At 42.1% G+C, this 17,888-nt stretch overlaps 1 protein-coding gene across 1 annotated transcript in view; it reads right to left on the bottom strand.

The window, feature by feature from the left end:
* Positions 1-16,471, bottom strand: part of LOC106931054 (potassium voltage-gated channel subfamily B member 1) — a 37,603-nt gene extending 21,132 nt beyond the window's left edge. The window contains exons 1-2 of the mRNA XM_015008978.2: positions 16,398-16,471; positions 15,044-15,708 (exon numbers count right to left, since the gene is read on the bottom strand). Coding sequence (XP_014864464.2) covers positions 15,044-15,598 — 555 coding nt within the window. The 5' untranslated portion in view covers positions 15,599-15,708; positions 16,398-16,471. The remainder of the gene's footprint in view (positions 1-15,043; positions 15,709-16,397) is intronic.
* Positions 16,472-17,888: the final 1,417 nt, after the last annotated feature.

The following is a 17,888-nucleotide window of genomic DNA, read 5'->3' as shown; positions in this document are numbered from 1 at the left end:
GAAGAAACAGCAAGATCAGTTTTTGTTGTTTTTGCTATTTGCATTTTCAGTTTCAATAAAAAAAGAGTCAAATCAAAGAATTTTCTTAACACCCTTCATAAAATAAATAAAATGTTAAAAACGAGCCCTTTGTAAAGCTGTTTTTTTTTTTTTTTGACGAATGTTAAACTTCAGTCAAGTGCCAAAAGGGATGAAAGTTTTAGAGGAAATGGCAAACTAAAATGAAAATAAACTATAATTGTTTAGAACAGAAATAGCAGGCATGCTCTCAATCTTTGCTCTTTTTGTGTGTGTTTTATTGCCATTAATGGTAATATTATCAACACCTACTGTTGCGCTATCGATATTGCATCTGTTCATTAAAAATATATTGCATAGTGGGGATCTTATCAGCCCACTTCAGACCGATGTGCAGCCCGAATGTCTCTGTGACCCACATTTCACAGCAGATCGAGGAAAGGTGGCGTCCCTCTGACTAGTGTCTGGTAGAAACACGAAAGAGCAAGAAAAATTAGAGCAGCAAGCAAACTCATACTGTGGCAGCAGGCTGAATAAAACACGGACTCCTGGGACTTGATATTACAGAGATAGTGGCTGAAACCTACTGCTACTCTTGCACCTATTCTCAGGTTCATTGGGTCCTTGTTTCAATTACATTTGGAGCATTTAAACTCAGGCGGCTGAAGGGATCTCTAGTGGATGCTTTCCATGTGACACGCCTGCATGTCACTCGTCATTGAGCTGAAGAGGCACGAGGACTCTTTGGAGCTTCAGGAAAAAAAGTAAAAGACTTTTTTGTTTGCTCTGATGTCACATTGATAAACAGGCATGTTGCACCTCTGAGAGTCATACTGCTTGGCTTTAAAGCTACTCTTTAAATGTAATTACAGCAAATGAACACTTTTTTATTCAGTCATCAAAGTATGAAACAATTATGTGAATGGTGCATATTTTAAATGCACTTTTTCTCTCTCATCACTGCAGTGTGACAGACAGTGCCGCTGCCGCTGTTGCTGCAGCACGTCTTCCTGTTTGCCTCCCTGAATGACAGCTGAACCTTAAGAGCTGCAGGACAAAATACGCACTTGAATGGCAGCAAACACACTTCCAGACAAGAAACTTTATCTTTCTGTTGCGTTTTAAATAGAACAACAAAAAAAAAACAACTTATGCTGACCCAGAAAAAGATTTCTTTCTCACCTATCAAGTGTTTTGCTAACACTTAACCTTGCTGAAGCCTAAATTTAACATTAACCTAATAGAATTTGGCTAGTTATTTTTACAGTTTTTTATTGCTCTTATTTAATTCTTACCTTACAGATCAGTGGCTGCCTCCGTAGGTTCATAGCATCATCTCAATTCCAGCTTTTTAGTACTGCAGCGAGATTTTTTTTTTGTTTAAAAAAAATGCTTCAAGGCAACAGATGCTTAAGAGCCATCAACATGCAGATTAAACTAAACTAAGACACTAATTACAGCAGCCATTATGCCACAAATAATCACCTGTATATTTAAAGAGACGGGCTAGACATCACTGGAATAAAACTAAGATGATGCACTTTCTCATTTTCTTGTGAAAATCGAGCACCAATGGAGTTTGAACACCCAGCCACAAAATATACTCAAACCAGCATCAACCTGGACTGTTTATGAATTGTTTATAGCTTCCTGCTTGGTTGTTGCTCTTTGAAAATAAAATATAAGCTCATCCCACTGATTCATGTCCCTCGTCCTCAGAAAATCTCACACCCAGACCCACATTTTGGGGAATGATAGGAAACAAAATAAACCCGGAGTGAGTGAGGAATTTAAGGACGGCATTCATTCTCTTTACCTGTTAACTGTTAAAACTTTTTTTTTTGTGTGTGTTGAAAAATTCAAACTAATAATAAAAAAAACAAGACATTTCTTGTGTCTTTCTTTGGTTGCATTCACCGAACAGGTGCAGTGCGTTTCTAACTGAGCATCCGTCTCCATTGTGGCGAACAGAGTGCTGAGTGTTTCCACCTCCTGACCACTTTCCGTCCTCTACACACCCCGCGCTATCACACCAATCATTTGAGTGGCAGTCTATCTAACACCGGATCCGTCTTTCTCTTTCGCCCTCTCCCACTCCATCTATGTCTCTCCCTCCGCCTGACAGAGAACCTCGGCTGCACCTTGTACTGATTTAGAAACAAAACACACACACGAACCCGACAGTCTGCTAATAAGAAATTAGATGACTGCCTTACAGGTTGATATAGTCCACTGAAAAGGTTCTAATCTGTCACGAGCAATCACCCGAATGACAGCATCGGTGTGTCTATTTAAGCATTTATCTGTGTGTGGACAGATGACATGCTGGAAAAAGAAAGAGATAGACAAGACGAGCAGATTAGGTGCATGCGTGTGTGTGCACATTTATCACAGCGTATTTATTTATGGAAGTCACTTGGGAGTGGAGCGCCACTACTGTGCAAAGGAGGGGAATACGCTGGGGTTGTGCTGGATGTCACACTGAGGTGGTTTCATCACTCCATGCATGCTGTACCTCATTAGCTTGAGCAACACCCCAGATAATATTAACAGCTGCTTCTCCTCTGCATTGTCCATCTAAATGTCAGTATGCAAATAGCAGGCCTTCTCTGCTGAAACAGCCCCGCCACTGATGCCTGTGCAAACATCCACAGCTTCTCCTGCTCCTCACACAAAGACCGTCCGTGTCTATCGACCGGCAGAGTTTAAATGAAGTATTCTTTACCCAAACAAACTGGAGACGGTGGGAAGATGCATCAATCCAGGGATCGAATTGACCTCCTCCTGACTGTTTTTGTCTTTTTCTTCATGCGGCAGCTGCTACTTTGAAGTCCACCTAGGTAAGCAGTGAGGTGAGTAAATCGGCTAAGGCTACACTGAAGTCATCATTAGAGGTGGGACCGCTGGGAGAACCTCTCACCTCGCTCCCACTCCATTCAACCAGACTAAAGAGCCGAATTATCCCCACAAATCTCACAGACTCAGACTTTGCTTTAAGATCACTGAAAACACACTGTGCGGTGTGACGAGCTCACACACTCGAGAGGATCTCAAATGCATGATCATTCATTTCAGACTGATCACTCAGACTGTTCTGAAGTTTTGAGGCTGATGCATTAGCGAATCCTCAGAGAATGAGTTGGAAAATGAATGTTTGCGCTTCGTTCTCCTTCTGTTTGCAGGAGACAAGAATCTACTGAGTGACTCTGCAAAGCATTTAATGTGATAGCATAATGAAAATGAAGCTCTGTTTACTGTGCTTTTTGTGCCTAAGTGTGTCACTGGCACCTGTCTAAAATGACGTAAGGTGATAAGATCTACACCGGCTCTGTAACCCAACACTTTCCTTAATTTTGCCAGTTGAGTGAGGCAGAGGTGACGGCCTGCACTGAGAAACCAAGAGGTGTGCTTTTGCTAATTGAACCTTTTGTTTCGATCTGTAAGGTGTTGGGTTCTGTACGAGATTCAAGTAATTACTGTTCAACAAATAACCACATTTTAATTCAAAGAAATGTGCTGCTCTTTCAATCTCTGCAAACAGTTCTTGTAAATAAAAGAAAAATTAAAGAGCCCACTGCACTGAACCCCATTGAAAACCTCCTGGTTTTTCCACCAAATGTTGATTTCTGAACTCTTCCTGAGTTAAAATATTTGTATTATTGTTTCTAAATGAATATGAACTTGTTTCCTTTGCATTATTTGAAGTCTGAAATTACTGCATCTTTTTTTTATTTTGATTATTTCCCATTTTCTGCAAATAAATACTATATTTTTGCTTGGAATTTCAGAGACATGTTGCCAATAGTTCATAGAATAAAATAACAATGTTGCTTTTACTCAAACATTTACATATAAAAAGTACAATCAGAGAAATTGATCATTTCGAGTGGTCTCTTAATTTTTTTCCAGAGCTGTATATTCACTGTCAAACATCACATTTAGTCATGCTTTTATTTTTTTTGTGATTTCTTGCATCTAATATCTCCTTTGTTCCCCCTCCAGAAATTCAAGTTCAACCGTTTCCTGAATGAAGATGGATCAGTAAAATGATGAGTAAAATTACACAACAGCTGTTTGGATGGTTGTTGTCTCGTTATTTTCAAAAAAGCTCTAAACTCAGACGTAATTTTGACTAAATCACAAAATAAAGATTCACCAGATAAGGTGGGCAGGACAGCAGAGAGTGCTTGAAAGTAAGGGGTTAAATGTAAGTGGAGTGCCTCACTGCACAAATATCCATACGAGTCTGACATGAGCACGTTAGACGTCGTTCTTTTTAACAAGGCACATCCTGTAACGAGTGAAGTGCATGGTGATAAGCTAATGGAGAGGGAAGAAACTCATTTGAATGTGCTTGCTGAACCTCATCTTCATCTGGATATCATATGACCTGCCCCTTCTTCCATACGATGAGGCGTGGAGGCAGCCATTTCTGCTCTCTGCTCATTAGCGAACCATTACAGTAGCATGGCAACTGGTGTGTTTTTCTGTTTATTCTTAATTCTCCTCGTGAACAAACTGTGGACGGGTGCTGGAAAACAGCTTTCTGTTTAGAGATCGGAAGAAAATTTAGACTCAACCACCTCCAGACACAATTTCCCTCTCAACCACATCAAATAAAAAAGAGGACCGCATGCATGAGAAGCAACGACTCGAGAGGAGACAGAAGGATAATGTTAAGGAAAATCAGAGAAGCGGAACAAAGAGTCACGGCTCTGAACTTCCTCAGTTATATTATCATCACATCACTTTTTTTTCCTGCAGTGACACGGAATAAAAAAGGCTGATTCTTCGGGAATGACTAAATGAACAAAGTTCCAGCTTATCTGCTGCAGGTTCGATGGTCAATAATGATCTTACATCCATCCGTTGTCTGTACCTGCTTATCCTCCTGGATGCACGGCGAGAAAATCAGAAAAGCCCAGGCTGGGATTCAAACCCGACACCTTCTTACTAGCCACTGCCCCACCATGCAGCCGTCCTACACCGAATAAAAATCAGAATGAACTGCAAATATATGAGCACCTTTTACCTGTACATAAATCCTTGAATTTTAGTTGATTTTTCTTATTTGATTCTTGGAAACTCAAACTATCTGGTTCAACTAGAAAGCAACCATGACACTGAGAGGAAAAGGTAAAGCTTACTAAGCGTAAAAAAAAAAAAAATCCAACAAGCTATTGAAAAAATAAAGTGCCATTTCAAAGTAATTAAACTTTAGAACTAAATATCCGAGCTTTCTTGCGCATGGTGTCATTGTGTTGTGTTTTTTTTTTTTTTTTCTTCCATGAGAGTGTTTGCTTATGTTTGCAGGAGGTGACTTTTTCCTCCATTCTGGTGCTGCCAGGGCTTGACAAGGAGAGTACAGCCCTGGCAGCACTTGTGTCATGTAGACACGACTGTGAGGGCTTGGAGATGGACTGCATCCAGCAAGTATACTCCCTGTCAACAACATTCCAATCCATTATTCAGCCATGCAGCTGGGAGCCGACCTTTTCCATCACCGCCTGCTTGGTGAGCGGCGAAAAGCGTCGCACTCTGAGAAGAGGCTCAAGAGGAAGCGAGCGACAGCTTTAAGTTTCTGATGTCGACCTCTCCGGAAAGTTCTGCTTTCCTCTGGTGGTGACCACGAAGCCCCGAGCCGCTCTGCGTCTTCTTGAGTGGATGTTCTTTCGCTGACAAGCCCGTCTGAATAATGAATGAAGCAATGCAGCAAAGTAGTTGTGTCTCTGTCCTCTTACTATTGACCTCTCACCTTCTTAATGTCAGTGTCAGCCAGGAGCGCCGCATTGCTCGCTGCGTCGGTGAGCGACGGAGAGGGACAGATAAGAAACGTTGCTGAAAAGCGAGGCATGGATTTTATAGGTCTGTCAAAAAGGAGATACTGTGTGGTGGGGATGTGCACTCAGCGCGTCGCCTCAGCTGGCTTGTGTGATAAGCTAATGTAGCGTGCTAGATCACCTCTCTCTGCGGAAACTGGCAGCGAAAAGTCTCAGAAGGCATCAGTCACCTACTTCTTTTTTTTCCCAAGAAGCTATATGAGCCAATCTGGAACAGACAGAGACATCCTGTCTTTATAACTCTGTTATGAACTACTCTTATTTCATACTGTAAGCAGGTGAGTGTACCGGGAAAGTAAAACAAAAATAATCTTGCAAGACTTTGTTTTTTCTGTGCTTTATGTAAAGTATTCTGTGATTTGACCACACAGTATGACGTTCATCTAGAACTTTCCATTTGCGGTTCACTGCTTGCACTTTCCTTCTCCCTCTTGCAGTCCAAACTCATAAAGCACATGTTTGATTAGTTAGTGTAAAATGTGCGTAGGTGTTAATTTGAATCTGTGTCTGTGACTAAAGTTCAGCCCGCCTTATATTAAATATGAGCTGGTAAATCTCATCACGTCTCTCTGTAGGATAAAGCAACGGATTATAATTATTATTGCTTTCGGTCTCGTAGCCGATGTTGCACCATTTACAGCATTAAGCCTAAATCTCTTTATGATTACAAGATTCACTGTTTACAAAGTATAAGCTGAAATCTAGAGAGTGAAATGTAAAGACGGCGTGGCATGGAGGCCCATTTCGCTGTTCAAAATGGGAAAGACAGGAGAATTTGCCTTTCAAGGAACACAGACGTTGGTTGATCATCATGAATGAGGAAGTGGCTGCAAGGAGAGTTGACCACGTTTAGAGTCAGAGCAGTTGTTAGCAAAACAAGTGGAGTTGTTGCAAGAAAAGGCTGGACAAAAAGTTTAAACTTAGCAAAGATTTAAGGCTCGTCAGCGTCCATCTGATTCCATTTACATGTCAAATGATGACTGAGTCGTGACAGTAGAGAAGAAACATTTATTATTTATGAAATATCTGGAGATAAACAACTTAAGCTTTACCTGGAGGTGTGTGATGTGGTCAGGTAAGTTTTAGAGCAACAAACACTTCAGGTGGGATTGATTCGAAACAAAGGATGAATATGTGAAAACCCCTCATGCCTGGTAAGTATGGTGGAGGACCTATGATGCTGAGGGTTTCTGACTCATCCAAATTCATTGAAAGTGACAAGAGTCATTTTAAATAAGAATCCGGTTTCCTCTACCTCCCAACCAAATGTTGTGTTGTCGTCGGGTCTTTCAGCAGGTTGATGATCTAAAACACTAAATAAATCAATTCAACATATTTGCCAAACCTAAAATGATCTTTCTTTCACGGCCGTCTCTGTCCCTAGAGCCAAATCCTACAGAAAACCTGCGAAGTAAACTGAAGAGAAGCAAACAAAGAAGAAAGAGGTCAGAGATCACCCCGCTCTACGCTCCAGTCTTTTACAGAAGAAACCTAACCAACACTGATGGCAGGGTTTTCAATAAACCTACGATTTTGCTACAAAAAGTATTTCCAATTTAGAGTTTTCACCCCCTGACACAACGGCATGTTCGACATCGTTTAGATTACTGTAAAAGGATTTGGAGCTAAGTTGTTAAACGTTTAAAGTTTTGAGGAAAAAAGACATGCTTTTTCACTCACGCTCAACAAACAGCAGCTTTCTGCTCGTCTGATGAACACACATTTTATTCACTCTCTCCTTTCTAAAGTCTCGTCAGAGAAACATTTATCTTTTCAGCTACTTAAGGCCCTGCCATGTTCAGTGATTTCTGTTTTTAGCACAAAGCTTGTATTACGCTCCGGAGTTGTTACATCTAAGAGACGAGGATGTTGCTGCTGTCGCCGATGCTGATCGAGTGAAGATGGCAAATCACTTATATACTTTGGAATTCATATAGTTGGATGGTCCAATAATTTAGGATACTAAAAAATAATAATTAGTGTAAACTAAGTATGAAAGTGATGAAAGAGAGTGTGAAAATCTTATTATATTCAGAGCAGCTGCAGTTCTGCTGTGTCCAATATTATATTTCCAGATAAAGCAACCTTTGCTTTCATACAGTGCTCTACATGTTCATGTATTTGAAACATATTTCTTTGCCCTTGATGTCGTTTTCATTGTTTAGTATGGGCATCTGTCTGATGTGAGCTATGAATATATGAGCCAAACCCAATGCCACATGTAGGTAAATGAAATAACAGCCAGGCTGTGCGTTGGGTCGTTTGTGCAGCGGTGTAATCATTCAAACATGAAACAGGCCTACAGATTGAACACAGATGCTTGGAGGCAAATTGTCCACATTGGTAACGCAACACTTCCATCAACAAAGAAAGTGATTTATACGCCACAGGAGTAGGAAGCTGTGCTCCACTTACTGACCATCATGACATCTATTCTCAGCTTAGTCTGACGTTTCCTGAACAAGTTTCAGCTAAAATTGAGCTTTTATAGCAGCTGGAGCTGCAGCAGAAGAAGTACCTTGCAAAAGTTTTCGTACTGCTTCATCTTTTCACAGTTTTTAAAGAGCCTAAGCACAATTAAATTATTGACCTCAGAGCTTATGCATCTGTTAGCCCCAATGTAAATGTAATTGAGAATCTGAGGCGAAATTTGAAAGTTGATCTCTGCAAAATGCTCTCCATTCAGTCTACACTGTGGCTGTGAAGCAACGCGACATAATGTGGGGAGAGTCCTGAAAGTACACATACTCTTGCCAGACACTTTAAGACCTCGAGGTTCTTGGAAAGTCACACAGACGCTCAACACAAACAGTTTAATCTTCGTCTCCGCTGCTCACAGATGGACAGATCTTCTCCTCAGATTAGCTGCCACTCGGCTCTGATGGGATGCTGCTTCTGTTCTTTGGTTTCCAAAAGCTGATCGAAGCCCCATGTCAAATCAATAATGCTAATTCCGCCCCCCACACGTTTAGAAAGCTTCATTAGAAATGTGTAATTGCTGCAGTTTTATATTAGAGAGCTGAGAAAGCTGGGGGGAAACAAACTTACTAGGAATTCATCAGAGCCTTAAAGATGTCATCAAGATGAATAAAGCTGAATTATTCAACATCTATTTAGACTTCCCACAATAATTCCCGTGTATGTGAATTCTGGGAAGAGGCGACCCAGCAGAAGAAATGTGAACCGTGCAGGAGATGATGATGAGGAAAAACAACAGACTCCTTAATCTCTCTGTCAATGAGCCAGGCTCTCCTTGCGACTCGACGCTGGCCCACATGGCGATATATGGCTCTGTAATCAGTCTGGCAGCTGGGAAACTGCGTGCCCTAAATTTATGGCTACCTGAGCGCGGCGAACGAGATGCCGTTACCCGGCAACAAATCGCGAAAACAACGTAATATGCCCTGCATAATTCCGAGCAAGATTGTTAGAGCGACCGGAGGGAGCGAGAGGAAGGTGAAGAGAAACGGAGGAAATGATGAGCTCTGGCCTCTCATAGTTTCCCCTTATGTCACTCGCTAACACACCGACTGCACAGCTTCAGAAAGTCCCTCCGAAAGCCTGATAACTCTGCATCCAACATGTCCCCAAACAGGTTTTCTTCATTTCCGCTGGCGAGTAGCTCGAACGCTAAAGACTTAAGAGAAACCACTGGACTGTTGCATCCCAACGCCGCTCTGAGCCACGGCCTGGGCGCACAGTCATCCTCTGCTAACAACAAGGCAAAGTGCTTACAGTGAAGTCAATCGGAAATATTTGATGTGTGGTAAGAAGTGCAGCTAAGTGCCCTCTGGTCATGGCTGCCTGTGTCTCACTGGGACGAGGAGTTTCTGTGCAATTAGCTCACACAGCCTCGGCCAGAGAAGCAGAGTTTGTACATGCCATCAGAGCTGCTCTGTTCACTGACAGCAGGGCTTAAAACCAAATTCATGACTGATATTCAATGTAGGCTGGTATTACGAGCATTTGGATGGACTTTACGTTACATGAAACATACAATAAAGAGTGTTTTTAACCCTTTCATGAATGAATTATGATCCTTTGTGTCAGGATTTCTTTCCAATTTTTTTTATTTTTTTAAGGCATAAAAAAAGTAGGAAAGGCAGGATTTTATTTACATTTTTTTAGGTGACCAATTGTAATTTTCTCCAAATACAAAGTTATTTGAGAAACACATCAGTAGTATTGATCTTTAGGAGTTATCTGATGTCACAATATTTATTTTTTTTACCTGCAAGAGTCGTCTTGAAGGAGGGACCTGGTCGGTTGGCATGCTTTTTTTTTTTTTGTCTGTCGGCCATATTGAATTTAGCAAAAATAATTTCTTGCATTTGCAGCTGATGGCCAGTAGTTGATAGTGTATTTTATGATGCATTAGTGTCCACTTCAGTGGTCTGTGTGCATTTATAACATAAAAATCCACAGGAAGCACAAGGAAATGGCTTTTAGACAGCTGTCCACTGTAGTGACCACTGTGCATGAAAGGGTTAAAACAATCTAGCACGAATGAGATGAAATGTCTTACTTTTTCCAGAGTAAAATTTTTTGGTCATTTTTTTTTAGCTCGCTTCAAAGTTTTCTGAGTTTAAATTTGGAGTCAGCAGAAAGCCACTACAAAAGAAAACTGGGTTTTTTTAGGATTTGTTTCATTAAAAATCTCACCGCTGATTTACGCTTTTGCAAAAGTGAAAGCATAAAATTACTAAAGTTTTGCTCGTTAGCACTTTATCTGTTTTGATAAGCAGGCTGGCTGCAATTTATTCTCTTGTAGAAAGACCTAAGTTGGTGTGACTCTCCCAGACTTTGCCCTTCACCGCTCCTTTGAAAGACGGAGCGCCTTGGACTGCAGCCTAAGAGCCTCACAAGGAAATCAGGGTGTTGTAGATGTTTCATTTACGCTCCTTTCCTTTAGGTTGGAGTCAAGCGTTATTGTGGCACAATCAAAAATTTAGCGCCACTGAAATATGAATGAGACGCAATCTGTGTTTGGGAAGAAACAATTTCACGGAGACAATTTTTCAACAAAGTGTGACGAGCAAACTCTGTCTTAATGTGACATTTTTACCGTCTCACACTATAGAATAAAATATTGGAGGAAAAAAGAGCAGGCTTCTTTTTTGAAGCTTGTAAAAAATGATTAAAGTTTATAAAACTGGTTTAAAATCCTCTATTCACAGGCTCTGTGATGAATGAATAAACTAAAAAAGCATTTTGGATCATCAGGTAAAGACACCAACTTTCATGCTCTAAACGGCTAAAAACTTTTTTTTAATTTATTTATTTATTTATTTATTTTTTACATTGACCAAAGAATACAATCAATCAAAATCCTTTACTCTTCGTTTGTTTTTATACACTTCAGGGCATTTTTGATACCCATCACTATATAACTCCAGCATATTGTCAAAGAGGAAAAACATCATGGAATATTTCCAGCACAGTTCAATAATATAGTTAAACCTAATGGCACAGCCACGCTAGAGAGCAGAAATGAGCCGATGGTAAAATGCAGACTAATGAATGCGGTAAACCAAGGGGCATTTAATCAGGCTGAAATTTAGCTTGCAGAGGAGGATAAATTCTTCCAAAAATTCAGCATAAATGTAAAATGAAGCGGAAGTTTTCACCATAATTGCACTGTTTTTAATTTTAGAGCTGATATTCACTTTAAAACTCATCAATTCAGCTCAATAGATAGGATTGTTTTTGTTTTTTTCTCACAATTTCTAGTCTGATCCATAAGAAGGACAATGTTGCAGATTGTGTTGCAGTGCTGGCAATTCCAGATATAAATACTTATAGAAATGCATTGTAAGCATGACGTAGAAATGCTTATAATGCATTTAGCAAGCTATCCATCCAGTATATTGTTCGAAGTTTGATCCTTTTGAGTGAAAATATTATAGTTTTTATAAAATTTTAGTATTAACTCAACATTTAGATCGGTATAAATAAAACAATTAAATCTATTCAAAATAGAAAAGAACAAATGTTTCTACTGCTTCTAAAATAATGAAACATGTCAAAGAACAATCTAGGAGATGTGTGCTACATTTAGCAGCACTTAGCAACATGTACATAGTAGTTGTTGCTATGCATAAGAATAACCAGCTGATTTTAGCTGGTTAATTAATCACGCTATCTGTTCAGGTATCTTGCAGATGACACAACGTAAGAGTGACGATGCCCCTTTAGCTTCCACACCATGATTATCAATGTTTTTCCACGACCAGGAATGTTCCCAAACAGCCAAATTTATTTTCCTGTAACCAGGGAAACAAGGACAGGGGCCTTCTTTCAGCCACTGGCTCAGGAGTACACAGCAACAGGTTGGGGAGGGGGAGCACTGTGCTTCACAAATCTCCATTCAGCTGGAGAAACCTCAGGACACATTTCCTGGCATCTCAATGAATGAGATCGAATCCTGTTTTAGACGTTTGAGTTGCTCTTTATGAGAATTAATCCCAGTTAGTGAAAGTGATAACTTACCATAAAAGCAGAGAGATGATCTGAACCTCGTTTATTGGGGCGTTATCCATGCGGACACGGTCATAGTGGGCTGTTTGAGTTTCTGCCCGCTTGTTAAGCTAACGTTCCTGCTCCTCTGCTGCCAAAGATCAGGCCCTGAAGTGTTTACTATAATGCTGCATGACTTCAAGCAACGTGGCCGAATGTTGGAGGAAAAAATGATTGCCAGTCTCTGCAACACAAGGTCAGAGATGGATCAGAGTCTTTAAATAGACGAGTAACATTAATTATGTAGCAACTCCTGTTCAAAGAGGTGTTTGAAACTTCCTCGAGTAACGATTTGACCATCACAGCTTAAAATACGTGCCTTGCCTTTTCCACACAGGAGGTCTTTTTAATGCGTCTCTCAGACTGACCCCGTCTCCCGGGGGGGTCTATGCAGAGAAAATCTAAAAAATGAATGAAATCTGGACAGAATTTCTACACTTTTTCTTGTTTTTTTTTTCATTTCTGTTTTATCAGTACTTGATCCAGACATACTTTAACGATGCAGATTTTTTCCTTTAACGATCTCCATCAAACCTGCGATGCCTTTGCAGAGCAGCTGGGATTAAGTTACACACTGCTGATTTCTCAATGGAGTCTGTTTGACTCCTTAATTCAGGCGTCATTAATCCCCAAACAAACGTGCTGCTAATGAACAGGTAGCGATCCACGCGCAGGGAACAACGACCAGGTTGGATCTTTAACCGCTTTCTCCATTTAGACGTGTTGTTAACATGGCAGCCCTCATTGATCCGGCAACGTGACGTTCTTTTCTTCCTGGACTGTGAGTTATGAGCCTCTTAATGAGTCGGATGATTGAATACTGAGCTGGAAATGAGACAGAGGTGGCAAATGAAGCCAAGAGGGCTGAATGTGAGGAAAAGGGAGTGGGTGGGTGGGTGTGATGCGAAGGGCTAAAAATACATATTTTGCACAGGAAGGTTCTCTAACAGCAAGTGACAAGACTCCTTCCTGTTCTGTTTGCTGTGGCCCGGAAAACAAATACTCATTAATTATCTCCTGTTATCTACACGCCAACAGCAGCGGAGTGGTTATTGTGCGACTGAAACCAATAAAGGGAAACAAAGACGGGTGTCATGTTTTTCAAGTAACAAAAACCCACCAAGAACAAAACAACAAATCAGTAGTGCTCCAGGAAGACATCAGCACGGAGCAGCTCTTTGAAGACTGCATACAGTTAATTTTATGTCATCGATTAACAGAGAAACAAATGAACCTCTGGAGTGCTGCTGTTCGATACCAGCCGGCGAGTAGACTATGTATGCCTTTTAATTTGCAGACGGCTTTAATATTCACTTTTTCTTCTCCCTAAATTACGTCTACTGATAGGAAAAGATTTAAAGCAGCAGCTTAGGTCAAAGAGAAGCCCAGAAGAGAGGCTTGGGTGTTAAAGATCTCTGCTGTTTGTCCTCTAAATTTAAAAACATTCAGTCAAGACCTAAAAATGGAGAAGTCATTCATTCAGTCCTTCTGTGTCTTGCAAAAAGTGTTCATGTCTCTTGAGCCATTATAAATTTAGCTATATTGTATTTTGGGGGGGATTTTATGAGTTTTACCAACATGAGAAAGAGCAAATTTGTGTATCTGGAAAAAGAAGTATGACATTGTTTTAATTTCTTTTTTTTTTTTTTTTGACAAATAAAATCCTTGGAAATGTGGGGCACATTTGTAGTCACCCCCTCTACTCTGACACCCATAAATAAAAACCCAGAGGAGTTCAGAACTGATAACATAGATTCACAGAAGGATTTAACTGGGACGTTCTAACACATGAACGTGATCTAAGGCATTCATCCCACTGGTCCAACTGACTCTTTACTTTACTCCCATGCCTGTCTGCAGAAACAAAACTCTAGACTAGAAAAACAAACAAAAAATTATAAAGAAAAAGGTTTGTCCCTTCAGCTGTCATTGCATTGAACAAACGCCTGTGAAGATCAACTCCTCTGTGTGTCTCATGCTGTGTTCAAGGAGACATATAAGAGGAGGAAGGGAAAGGGAAGGAAGGCTGTATTTCTATCTATCTATCTATCTATCTATCTATCTATCTATCTATCTATCTATCTATCTATCTATCTATCTATCTATCTATCTATCTATCTATCTATCTATCTATCTATCTATCTATCAGATCACCTTCTTCTACATGTTTGGAAATGACTTTTTGTCTTTCATTCTTCTGTATTGGTAACACTTGTAGAGCGACTAATAGTTGTCCCGTTGATAGTTCCTCCAAATCTGAGATTTACATCCCTGCAGCTCCTCAGACGTCACCACAATCTGACGTCGTGCCAAACTTTATGTTTCCAAATGATGTATTGAAAATTGGAAGGTGAGACGTCCAAAACTTGGAATATTGTGCTTTGAACTCATAGACAACTTGATTAACTCGTGCTATTTACCAAAACAGCTGCTTTTACACTGATAGATCCTGGAGGTATGTTAGTTGCATTTTATTTTATTTAGTAGAGTCAGAGTAAGAGGGGTTGGAGTTGACTGAATTACAAAACTGTACCTCATTTTCCCTTAATTTTATGAGTCTGTCCCTTGTGTTGCTCATCAAAAAAAAAAATAAATAAATAAATAAATAAATAACGTAGAAATTAGGAGGCGTTGAATACTTTTGCACAGCAACAAAAGCCTTAGTTTACCTTAGCAGCAAACGATGAGCTGGGCTTCTCCAACAGGTCCCAGAGCTTCTTCCTCTTCTCGGAGCAGCATGTGGTGGTGAACTCCTCTCCCTCCCGCTCCCTCATGTTCTCGGCCTCCCTCTTCAGCTCCTCGTTCATCTGCTCCTTCTTCTGGTGATACCGGGCCTGGCAGCAGGACTCCAGGTAGATCTCGTCGATGCCCCAGAAGTCCAGCTCCTGGCTGAAGGAGAGGGCGCACATCTCCTCCATCATGTGCAGCTTCCCGGTGCGGTAGAAGTTCAGGATGGAGGTGAAGGCGCCGGGGTGCCGGTCGAAAAAATACTCGTTGTTGTCCAGGCTGTAGTCGTCACATATCTCCATGATGGACTCGTGCGTGTTGCAGTCCCGCAGCTTGCCAAGCCGTGTGCGGGGCAGCCTGTCCAGGGTCCTCCAGAGGACTTCGTGGAGAAGCCCCCCGACGTTGAGCCTCACCCGGCGGGAGTGTGTCTTGGTCCGGATGATGTCTATGGTGTCCGGAGGCAGCGTGGTGGTCAACCGGGAGCCGGTTTTGATCATCTTCGCTCAGCTCAGTTGGACACTTGGAGAGCCTGGAAGACGCAGTCCGGAAGATTAAGAAGACATGATCCTGGAGATGACCGCATCAGGACCCCGCTTCGTTTCTTGTGCTTAAAAACAAACAAACAAACAAACAAAAAAAAAACAAGAGGAAGAAATTTTAAAATTTTCAACGCCTGCTGAGCGGACACCGCCGGTGTCCTACAGCAGCAATGTCAGGTGGTTTATCCACTCATCAGAGAACCAGATATTTTAATCAGCTTTAAGAGGCACAGCCGATTTTCTTGCTGACACTGGAGGTGGACAGCCGGGCCAATGATAAACTGGACTCAGAGTGGAATCGCTGTCCAGTGCTGAACATCTACCCCCCCCCCCCCCAATCTGCCACCCCCGCCGGTTGGGTGCTGCTGTCCGAGGTGCTGAAAGGTGTCAGTCCGGGTGGAAAAGCGTCCGGTTCCGCTCTAAGCTCGTCATAACATGAAGCTGTTATGTGAATACAGAGCTGAGCTGTTCTCGTATTAAGCCGAGCTAATACTGACACCGATTATCAACTTTGATTAAGAGCCCATAACACGCCGGGTTATCCCCTAAGTAGCCCCAGATGGACCTTGGGTAGATATCACACTTTTTTCCACCACGCTTATCCAAGCTTACTTTGCTTCTTGTAAACATTGCGAGGGGAACAATAAACTTTTATGAGCGCGATAAGAAAAAAAAATCAGCTCCAACGCCCCCTATTTTAAACAAACTAATAACGAAATATCTTAAAACGTAGTCAATAAATAAGCATCATACTTACGCGTCTGCTTTATGCGACGATTCACCTCATGAAGCGAAATCAGCATCGTTTCGTTTGTAAGTGCGCTACAACTTCCCAGCCAGCATGCATAGGTGGGCCCCACTTGGGTTTGATGTGGGCTACATGGGTTATGAGTGGGCATGGGTTTTATCTGGGCTAACTGTATGGGACCGATATGGTAACCTAAAATGGGACCCACTTGGGCTGGCCCATTAGGGCTAAACATATGGGCCCCATTCAGCATTAATGTGGGCTAACTGTGAATGGGGCAGAAGTGGGCAACACTATGTGGGGCCCATGTAGTTTCAGTATCATGGGCCCAACATGGGAAGCCCATGTGGGCTGACCACATTGAACCCACATGTGATAAGTATGGGCTGACCGTACATGGGTTGGACCTGGGCATGCGTATGTAGGCCCCATTCCTTTTTTATGTGGGCTAACTGGGGATGGGGCAGAAGTGGGCAACACTATGTGGGGCCCATGTAGTTTCAGTATCATGGGCCCAACATCGGAAACCCATGTGGGTTGACCACATTGAACCCACATGAGATAAGTATGGGCTGACCGTACATGGGTTGGACCTGGGCATGCATATGTAGGCCCCATTCCTTTTTCATGTGGGCTAACTGGGGATGGGGCAGAAGTGGGCAACACTATGTGGGGCCCATCTAGTTTCAGTATCATGGGCCCAACATGGGAAACCCATGTGGGCTGACCACATTGAACCCACATGAGATAAATATGGGCTGACTGTACATGGGTTGGACCTGGGCATGCGTATGTAGGCCCCATACCTTTTTTATGTGGGCTAACTGGGGATGGGGCAGAAGTGGGCAACACTATGTGGGGCCCATGTAGTTCCAGTATCACGGGCCCAACATGGGAAGCCCATGTGGGCTGACCACATTGAACCCACATGTGATAAGTATTGGCTGACCGTACATGGGTTGGACCTGGGCATGCATATGTAGGCCCCATTCCTTTTTCATGTGGGCTAACTGGGGATGGGGCAGAAGTGGGCAACACTATGTGGGGCCCATCTAGTTTCAGTATCATGGGCCCAACATGGGAAACCCATGTGGGCTGACCACATTGAACCCACATGAGATAAATATGGGCTGACTGTACATGGGTTGGACCTGGGCATGCGTATGTAGGCCCCATACCTTTTTTATGTGGGCTAACTGGGGATGGGGCAGAAGTGGGCAACACTATGTGGGGCCCATGTAGTTCCAGTATCACGGGCCCAACATGGGAAGCCCATGTGGGCTGACCACATTGAACCCACATGTGATAAGTATTGGCTGACCGTACATGGGTTGGACCTGGGCATGCGTATGTAGGCCCCATTCCTTTTTTATGTGGGCTAACTGGGGATGGGGAAGAAGTGGGCAACACTATGTGGGGCCCATGTAGTTCCAGTATCACGGGCCCAACATGGGAAGCCCATGTGGGCTGACCACATTGAACCCACATGTGATAAGTATG

The sequence above is a fragment of the Poecilia mexicana genome, unplaced genomic scaffold (genome assembly GCF_051168715.1).
Source record: "Poecilia mexicana isolate PSO_F unplaced genomic scaffold, ASM5116871v1 scaffold_5, whole genome shotgun sequence".
In the NCBI taxonomy this organism is placed as follows: Eukaryota; Metazoa; Chordata; class Actinopteri; order Cyprinodontiformes; family Poeciliidae; genus Poecilia; species Poecilia mexicana.
Note: the sequence above shows the minus strand (reverse complement) of the source record. Positions and strands in the feature narration are given on the sequence as shown.